General features: G+C 45.6%; 1 protein-coding gene across 8 annotated transcripts in view; it reads right to left on the bottom strand.

Moving 5' to 3' along the window:
- Nucleotides 1-2,185: 2,185 nt before the first annotated feature.
- LOC103641294 (HEAT repeat-containing protein 6) overlaps nucleotides 2,186-9,972 on the bottom strand; it is a 31,498-nt gene continuing 23,711 nt past the window's right edge. For 5 of the 8 annotated variants that reach the window (XR_004853186.1, XR_004853187.1, XM_020546101.2 and 2 more), the window contains 4 exons: nucleotides 4,300-4,406; nucleotides 3,866-3,984; nucleotides 3,690-3,767; nucleotides 2,625-3,119 (listed from right to left, as the gene is read on the bottom strand). Coding sequence is in view for 4 of the 8 variants with exons in the window: in XM_020546101.2 (XP_020401690.1) it covers nucleotides 2,889-3,119; nucleotides 3,690-3,767; nucleotides 3,866-3,984; nucleotides 4,300-4,406 (535 nt within the window). In the remaining 4 variants the exon portion in view is untranslated. Of the gene's footprint in view, nucleotides 3,120-3,689; nucleotides 3,768-3,865; nucleotides 3,985-4,299; nucleotides 4,407-9,972 lie in introns of all 8 variants that reach the window. The other 3 variants (XR_002265908.2, XR_004853185.1, XM_020546103.2) reach the window with 2 other exon arrangements.

The raw sequence follows: 9,972 nt of genomic DNA, 5'->3' as shown, positions 1-9,972 counted from the left end.
TACAAACAACAAAACCACGACGACGTCATAAATTAAACCCAAGGTCATCAGCTCGCGGAAAGGTATATGACCCATACGCAATTGCAACTCGATCTGAAACATAGATATAGACAGATGCTAGATGCTGACGATAAAGCACACATAAATCCAATGACTTCTTTGGATTATAACTGATCGGATTGGATTTTTTGACCCGAGTACATTCAGACGCCTGGTCAAGTTATTTCTCAGAGATTATAGGACATGTTTGTTTACCCTTAGATTATATAATTCAGCTTAAATAAGTTGATAGGTAAACAAACAACACAAATTATTAGGTAAATTATGTATTCTAGATATTTAGATTATGATAATCCATAAATAGGTCAATAGTTGCTTATATAATCCATAAGTTAGATTATATAATCTGGAAGAAAACAAACGATGTCTAAATTAGATTTTTTTCAGCTTTGACCTCGTTAAAAAGTTTGACTTTTTCAGTTGTATTTTAATCTAGAAAAGCGATATAAAATAATTAGTGATAATTATAAGGCGCTTATGTGAATCTAATATATTTACTATATGAACATAGTTTAGACAAGTATAAACAATAAATGTTGAACATAAGGTTCATACCCTAGAAGAGATATACTACTAGTTGATGTAGTAGTCACAGTTGACACAATGCAGGAGCGTGATAGTGACGCTCGAACGGTTGTGTCGATTATACTCCTCCAAAAACATGATTGTTCGTTTCTCACATGAGTATGTGAGCGTTTGAACGAGAGTAGTAGACCCTTTATAGGATAGGGCTAAGACCGTCTTCAACGGTGCCCCCTCCCCTTGCCAGCATGCCTTTAGCGTCGCTCTTGGACTACAGCGTTCGACGCTAAATACTCCTCTACGCAATACAGTAGTAGGGTGGAGCAGAGAAGTTCACCAGATAGAGGGGCACGCTAGTCTGTCTCCTTGTCTCGAAGTTGGTGAGCGGCAGTATTTGCTAGTTGAAAGAAAAATGGTAATAGATGATGAAAATATATAGATAATGTTATTTTATGGTTGTAGTGGGGTATAGAGGTTTGATATAGGGGGAACCGCTGTAGAGCGTAGAGATATAGGGGGGAGAGAAAGCTGACGTGGCATGTGAGTGGGATATAGGGGGAGAAATTTAGGGGGAACCGCTGAAGACAGTCTAAGACAATACAAGAGTAGTTAGCCCTCTATCCACTGTAGATATCCACTGTAGATAGTACTGTTTACATAGTAAAGTATAAAATAGAAAATAAAATATAAGATAAGATACGAGAGCTGCTAGAGTCGAGAGATATCTTACTTCCGCGCAAGAACGACCAGTGGTGTCGATCGGCCGCCCGTTCATTCAGTGTTCAGCCGTAGCAAATAGCAATCACTCAATCAGTAAGCAGCAGGTACATGCATGCATGAGGATCGGACGTACGGTGTCGTTAGCCGACGGAGCGTGCACAGCGACAATCCAACATGGGAGGCCGTTGTTTAAGGGTTTTTTTTTGGCTTCTAGTACACGTGGACGATTGATGGAGGCGCTAACATTTCGGCGCCCGTATTGCAACCGATTGATATTGGTGCTGCTGTGGGTAGAAGGTGACAATGGGCTCTTAGTTTTACACTATATAATTTAAGAACGGGATCAGATTAGAATCAGGCTATTTCTATTTATTTTTGGATTAAAATTAATTTAGAACCCTAACAAAAGCTGTGGCTCAAATATCAGCACGAGGAAAACTTTTGCGTGTAGCTTGATTTGCATGTCGCCCACAGACGACAGTCCCTAGTCCAGCAGTGAAGAAGACACGCGAGCAGTGAATGGAACTGTTGGGACCCAGTGAATGACAAGAGTCGGAGGAAAGAACAATTGAAGGCGGGGAAATGGATCCGACAGACGCTGCAGGTGAAATGGGCCACGAAGCGGCGGGGCCCAGGCAGCGTTGCAGCACCGGAACAGGCCCACGGGGGGTTTTTTTTTCTACACGCACGCACGGACCAGAAACACAAGCTGACTGCCGATACCAGCTGCCACGCAACACCACGGCAGTCAACCCGTCGGCTGTTCTCTTCTAGCCACCACTCACCGCCCCCCATCAAACAGGAGAGTTCAGAGGCTCGACACACGTACCGACGATGAACAGACGGCGCAGTTCAGCAACGTTACGGACTAGAGCATTGGAAGTGATCGTCGAACAGTGCAGAGCGTCAAGCAATTTATGAAGGTTGGTACATGAACAAAACACACGCGCGCACACACACACATGGGCTCAATAACAGCAGTGGCACTAGCGACGGACTCCAACAGATTTGGACGGCATTCATGACCCCTCTTGCCAAGAACAATGAACATCTTGTAATATCGTCCACGTGGACCGTGGTCGGGTGATACCAACCTTTTATCAAGCAAGCAGGAAGCCCCAGGACCAGGGAAAAGGCCCATCTACATAACAGCGCCATCCTGTTTGTCAGGAACGCCAGAAAAGTAGTTAAGAGATACCCAGTGCTGCTGAGGTCCGGTCACGCTGAGCTTTGAAGACTGCCAACTTATATATATATATATATATATATATATATATATATATATATATATATATATATATATATATATATATATATATATATATATGTGTGTGTACTCACAGTAACGATGTTTCAAGTAAACAACGACGAAAACACCGACCAAGCCAGGCTTGCAGAGCCTGTGCATGATGACAGCCAAGATCCGAGACAAGTGCCGCCTGGAGCTCATGGGATTCGGCAGAATTTAAGGATCCACTGCCTGACGCGCTGTCCGTCCTGAGGGGTAGACGACGACCAATATATCGCTGCTTGTTAATGGAGGCTGGAGTGGAGACCACACCTGACTGCTCGTCGCTGCTCACCATTCAAGCGACGCTTCTAGCCAGTTGCTCAAATCTCTGGGTGATGACCTGCTGGGTCCTGCCCGCGTACACGCCGAGCAAGGACTGCAGGGCGGAAGACAGCATGCCTTTCTGAGTCACGTTTGGGCTGAAGCCGTCCTCGTCGTTTGTGGCCTCCGTTGGCAAGGGCTGGCGCTCCGAGCTGTTGAACGATGCGCATAGTGATCTCAGCCAGTCTTCTAGGAACGACGATTTCTGCTCAGACCAGGTGGCCATGAGGAGTTAGCTCGGGTAAGACCAACAGATCCATTAGACTAATAGAGAACAGTTGCGGCAGTTGATATTACAGGTTTAGACCATGCAAGAATTTGCAGTGAACAGGAAATCTACATGGAATGGAGCAGGAAGTACAGAACGTTACTTCTCTATTCCTGCATGGATCATGAAGTGTTTCGCTTATACATGTACAAAAGCAACACTACATATATACACCTGTACATCTAGGAGATTCAAACAAATTAGGCCCACGTTACAATCCACTAGTCGTAAGACCAAGAGAAAATGTAGAATAGTGTTTATTTTTGTTCGTTCTTTAGCAAGTATTGCAACGGTATCATCATCCTATGCTTTCATTTCCATGACTTAATAATAGTAAAACAGACTCGAGTACTCAACTTATGTGCTCTATGCTCAGCGAAACCCTAAACCTATGTGCAATGTCATATTTACCTGAATGACAATTGCCACTACGAATATAGTTCCAGATGAGGACTTATAAAATAAAACACACACTAATATACCATGACATAAAGGAGAAATCCTTACCTTGGTAAGAAAATCTTTCAGGCTTGGATCGTCGTTTGGTGACACAAAACTAAGCAAATGGAGAGCAGTAAACGTAAGCTGTAAAAAAAGAATAGGGCAAGAGTTTCAACAATGTTGCCGAATAAGGATGCTTGGGAGCAAAGGAAGTCACTATTATGAGCATCAGTGACACTAGCCTGCTTCTCGAGGTTGTCTCTCTGTTTGAAATTTGAAGGTAACGATGAATTGTTTGAGTTCAATGACTCGAGAGCATGGACGAGGCCTCGAACAACATCTGGAAACGAGCTGCCGTAATCTGTAAAGAAGAGGGAGGATAAGCTCCAGCAGCTTCATAGATGTAGTGGTGGGATGTGCAGTGTCAGAAATCAGGAAAACTGTTATTACTAATGTCCAATGGATACTTGGCATCATCCTGAATTGAGTTTTGGAATGTTCATGATCGAGGCATAAGTTTTATTGTACATATAATGGAAGCACAAGTTTTACAGTACATATACGTGGGTAGATACAGAATCTGAAAATTGAACGCAAGTCCAGAAATATCATGGTTTTTCCAAAATGTGGAAAGTCAATACATTAAAAGGTGGAGAATAGAAGTCAGGGGACTAACCAAGCCTTGACACTGGCACTGATAGAGCAACAGCTGCATGCATCTTTATCTTATAATTGTTTGAGTCCCGGATTAGAAGTAGAAGTATGCTATAAACACTTGATGCCCTGTTAAACAGAATGCTTGAAGATGAGAATCATCACATACTAAGTTCAAGCATATACTGAGATATTACCATAATTGACAGGTTTTGCAAAAGACAAACGTGAGCTATGTGAACTCTAAATGCCTATGACTTGTGCTCGTGTAATAGGTACAGCCAATCAGAAGTTTCTGCGGCATGGTATGAGTTACACCGAGGTGTGTTCTACTGTCAGAGGCGGACGAAAGGGGAGGGGGGCATAGTGGGCTATGGCCCCCCTCAATTTTTAAAACCCTTATACCTAATGTTAAGTATAGAAAAAATAGAAAATTGGATGGGCCAAAAACAGTCCCATATGTCTGGGTTTCCTTGTCAGATCGGCTCAGTCCTCCTGATTCTCGTCCTCAGTCTCGGCCTAGTCCTCCATCAATATGTCCGTCTCCAATTTTTCCGACATCAACCGAGTCAGTCCGCCCTAACACCCCGTTCCCGACGCCGCCCCTTCCCGACGCACGACGTTGTTGGTACCCTGAAACTAGGGTACCCTAACCTATTGTGCCAAAAGCAAATACCTGTGGTTACCTGTAACCGCGCACTAAGGAACTGAGTAGCCGGGCCCATGGGTCCAAACCCATATGATGGGACCATTGGCCTTGAGACCCGCTCCCCACTCGGGGACAGGTCCGGTGCCACAACGTGTCATGGAGGTGGAACTGCTTAGTGACTACTGCTATGAGTCCGGACCCCCGCAAGTGGATCCCAGACCTCCACGTATGTCGTTCGGAGCCCCGCAGGTGGGTCCCAGACCGCCACGTGTGCCATCTGGACTCTTAAGCAGACTTCTCCATACTCAAGCAATACAACTCATAGTGGAGTAGGGTATTACGCTCCGGTGGCCCGAACCACAATAAACCCTCGTGTGTCCTTGTGTTCTTGCATCTCCACAGGTAAACCCTAGGCAACCCCCTTGTTCATATGATTAGGTAGGTGTATTCCGCCACCCCACTGGAGTTTACTCTCCGACAGACGTCGTCTGACACCGCCCCCTTCCTGGCCCATTCTTTCCCAGAGACTGAATGTTTGGATTAGATTAGAATATTTACTTTTGATTGTGAATTGGAGATTAGATAAATAGTTGATTATTGTTCCTCTTTATTTAGATAAATGAGGAGATTTTTTTAACCGGTTTTAAGGGGGTTCTACAACCGGTGGTTAGAACAATACCAATGTGAACGACACGTCTATTGCACAAATAAGAATTTTAGAACAATCAAGTGTTGGAAGAGCATTTAATCTATATGAAATAGTTGCATATCTAGCATTAAGAACAAAAATTGATGATGAGATAATTATTCGACGATTGATGATGAGATCAATATTCGATGATTTTAACGTCTCAAAACTAGAAAGATACAATTGCCTTAGTCAGCAAGAACTTAGCAATCTATTTGCTTTTTTTGTTTACATAGTTTTTCTTTGAACTTGCGCGTATTCATACAAAACTTGAATTCTATGCAGTTTTATGGTCTTGTTTGATTTTGTCGCATGATTTTATTAGCCTCCCATGAATTTTCATCCTGCGTCCACCATTGTCTATTGTGACTTGTGCTCGTGCCATAGACAGCTAGGGACCACTAGTGATATAGGCCATAATATGGAAAATAAGAACATTAAGAAAATGCAACCCCGAGGGAGAATCGAGATTGCACATCCTTGTGCTAGAATTCGGCACGTGCTCAATGTAGTCCTCATAGTGTTGCGGTTAGGGTTGATGTTGTGAAGGCTTTATCACTCCTTATGATGACAACAATGTTGTAGCCCTTATGTTCGAAAGTGTATTGAGACGTCTTGTTTGTTGGGGTTGCTAGGGCTGGGGGGTCATGGGTAGCGTGCTCGGATGTCGTTACATTAGAATTGGCTTGGTGAACTAGGGAAAATTTTGAAAATGCAATGGCCTTCTTTTGCTATAACAGTAGCAATGTTGATGATAGATGTTGGAGTAGATGTCGTTGCATGGTTGTTGGGATTGTTGTGGTCATCACTTTTGTGCGTGTTGCACTGCCATCACTTACTCGATGTGCGATCCACTATTTTTGTTGCCTGAGAAGGTAGAGGGATGTTGAACAATCCAATGTGGATGATGCCTATTGTAGGTGTTGACGGAGTGCCATGTCGTGGCATCCTTTGTTGTTGATGAGGTGTGTCAACACTTCGCCATTGTTGACGTAGATCGTAGAGTTGGCGGTGTCGTAGCATGTTGGTGAAGTTGCAACTTGCAACCAAGTTTTCTACCCTCGCCATTGAGATTGCCTAGTAGTGATAAGCGAAGAATTTTTCGAGCTTGAATTCATTTGTTGGCAAACATGAGGATGTCTAGTTGTCGAAGGGGATCGTCACATGGTGTAGGTCAAAGGTTTCCATTGTGCGGGCATCGAAAAGGCAAGAAAAATTGACCCCGCTAGTTGAGGTGGATGGGGACGATTCCGTCGGTTAACTTGCATTATTGAGGATGAGGTGGAAACGTCTGATTCTCGTAGTGAAGCACGGTCGCGACAGGGGAGGGGGGGGAGCCGGCGATGTAGGGGTAAAACCAGTTTTTGAACCTCTTTTGTTCACTAGTTTAGCTCCAAAATTTGGCCTAGAGCTATGTTTAGTTGTCATAGTAGATGTGTTAATCGACGATGGTGAACTGGCTGATGAGAAAGCAATCGACTGATCAACGTTGGTTGTCTTTTCATGTTTGAGAACAACTGAAGTTATAATATACAGTTAGGCATTTGCGACATAGAAATGATGGGTTTCATGATGGTTGTTACTGATGTCGAATCTAGTATTGGTGTCACTATGTTGATGGTGAAGGACGAGGTCGATGATAATTGCCTTGTTGTTGTCATTATTGTTGGGTGCCTAGCGCATCTGTGGTTGATATCATCGATATTACGTAGGTTGTCGATGTAGATGGTATCTTGTTTGTGGGGATAGCAGCCAATGAAGACGTGAGGCCAAATGTGATGGAGTCGACCACTCGGCCTTAGTCATTACTAAGCTCTTGGTAGCCCAACATGTAGTTGTTGGTGAAGGTGATACAATTGAATGGAAGTGATGCTCGCCATTGATGTTGTCGATGAAGGTGTTGCAATCAGTCTAGGCAGTATCAGGCTTATGGTGGTGTTGCAGGTTTGTGATAGGTGTAGATGTGACCAACTTTGCTGCAATGATCGTCACTTTTGTAGGTTCCGCCGGAGGTAGTGATGGTACAAGTGTAGATGCATCTGACGTTCAATATGGCTTGGGTGTTGATGCGGTCGCTGGTGTAGATGTCGGCACCGAGGAGATCAGATCTGAAGACACTTTAGATGCATTTGTAGAAAAAATAGGGGTGATTTGCGAGTTGTCTAACTAGGTCACAAGTTTGAAGCAACCTTTCCGCATTTGCGAAGGAAAAACTAACTCGATTTATCCCTTACCTAGACCACACTCATGTGGGAGCCTCCGGCACTAGATCCTCCCCCCTTAATTTGATTATCATATGTGGTGAATGTCATCATCAGTGCTTCTCTTTTGAGTTGGATTGGCACCACTGGTTCGTTGCTCTCCAGCTGGTTTAGATCTACTGTTGATGGGGAGCTTTGGTACCGTGCAAAAATTGTCTAGCTCTTTTTTCCAATGATCGAGTGTTGGTGATTGGTGTAGATAGCAACATGGTGGAACTGCTGCTGGTGTATATGACGTCAACATCGGTGTTGGTTTGCTGGTCAATGCACAAACATTGTTGACAATATGGTAGAAGTTGTTCCCATTAGAAGATACCCTAAATGCATCCCATCCATAGAATAAAAATTTGGGGGTAGTTAGTTTGGATGTAGAATGCATTGGTTGTTGGAGTTGTCGGTAGAAAAACGACGATAGGCACCTCCAGCACCTTGCTCTTAGATTGGTTCAGGTCTATTGTTGGTTAGGTGGTCTGAGTAGCACTCCTCAGGTCCTGGGTTCGACTCCCCGTGGGATCGAATTTCAGGTTGTGGTTAAAAAAATCCCCTCGTCTGTCCCACGCCAAAGCACAGGTCTAAGGCTCAGCCCCGGTCGCGGTCATTCTCACATGGGCTTCGATGCCGCTGTGTATGGGTGGGGCAGGGGTTCGGGGGTTTTCTCGACTTGCGTGAGGTCTTCTTCTTATTAAAATGCCCGGGGGCTGTCTTACCCCCGCAGGTCGAGTTTTTTTATTGTTGGGGGCATTGATATCGTGTCGAACTCTTGTCCAATTCCCTCGTCTCTCGATTGTAGATGTTGCCGAACCTCTCCATAGTGGTGATCGAGACATGGCCACGACTAGGCGTCAACAGCAATGGCATCGAGCCACATCTTTGTCCATGCGTTCATGGTGTTGTTGCCCAAAGGATCAATCCGGTCTCTGGATACCAGATATAGCAGTCCTTGATCTGAGGGCCGTTTAGAGAAAATTAGAGGGGGAAGGGAAGGCAGCTGCCCTCTGGCAGGCCGTGCCTAAAGAGAGGGAGGGGCATCAGCAACATGCTGCAGCCGTCTGGTGCAGGGCAGGCCACAGCGGCTGGAAAAAAGTGGAGGGAGAGAGGATTAGGATTTCCCCTGAATTATCTAGCTTAATCTCAACACATATCCCCTTATTTATAGGGAAGACTCGACCCGACTGTGATGTACGGAAATACGTACACACGGCGTCACAGGGCATGCGACGTGCGGCGCGCGGCTGAGCGCGCAAGACGCCTGATCCAGCAGGCAGCGCCTGATCCAGCAGGCAGCCAGGCCTAGCGGCTAGATTTGGAAAGAATAGAAGTGATTGATGGCCTTCCTATTAGTCCGGGCTAGATTTAGAAGGAATAGGAGTGATTAGTGATTGATGGCTTTCCTTTATTAGCCCGGGCTAGATTTAGAAGGGAATAAGAGTGATTAGTGATTGATGGCTTTCCTTTAATAATCCGGGCTAGATTTAGAAGGGAATAAGAGTGATTAGTGGCTTCCTTTAGTAGCCCTGGCCTATGGCCTTATATACCCCCTGTAAGCACCCAAGATGAGGACAAGAAAGTTTTATCTCAGTCTCCTACCTCTCTCTACTCGGCAACAGGGGGCATAACCCGTTGACGAAGACCGCCGTTCCTGGGGGCATAACCCGGTCGGCAACACGGACGGCGACTACGACCTTCGGAGCCGCAGTCCTCCTACCCTTGGGCCCGACGCCCTTGACAACCTGGTATCAGGAAGTCGGCGATCCCCAACCACCACCCCCAGCCCTTCAGCCGCACCACCACCACCAGCCCCCACCTCCCCGTCCACCGCTACGTCCAGGTTCATCACCATGGGTGACGGCGCTCAACCCTCCATGGCCGACGTCATGCAGATGCTCCAGACCCTGTCCACCAACATGTCCAAGATGCAGTCCGACATGGTTATCATGCAGGAGAAGGTCGCCTCCGCTACCGACTACGGCGGCCACCAAGATGGGCAGCCCCGCACGGATCACCCGCCGAAGTTCCAGAGGATGGAGTTTCCGCGCTATGACGGCAAGTCCGACCCGCTGATCTTCATCAACAAGTGTGAGTCGTACTTTCGACATC

Source organism: Zea mays, chromosome 10, assembly GCF_902167145.1.
Source record: "Zea mays cultivar B73 chromosome 10, Zm-B73-REFERENCE-NAM-5.0, whole genome shotgun sequence".
Classification (NCBI taxonomy): domain Eukaryota; kingdom Viridiplantae; phylum Streptophyta; class Magnoliopsida; order Poales; family Poaceae; genus Zea; species Zea mays.
Note: the sequence above shows the minus strand (reverse complement) of the source record. Positions and strands in the feature narration are given on the sequence as shown.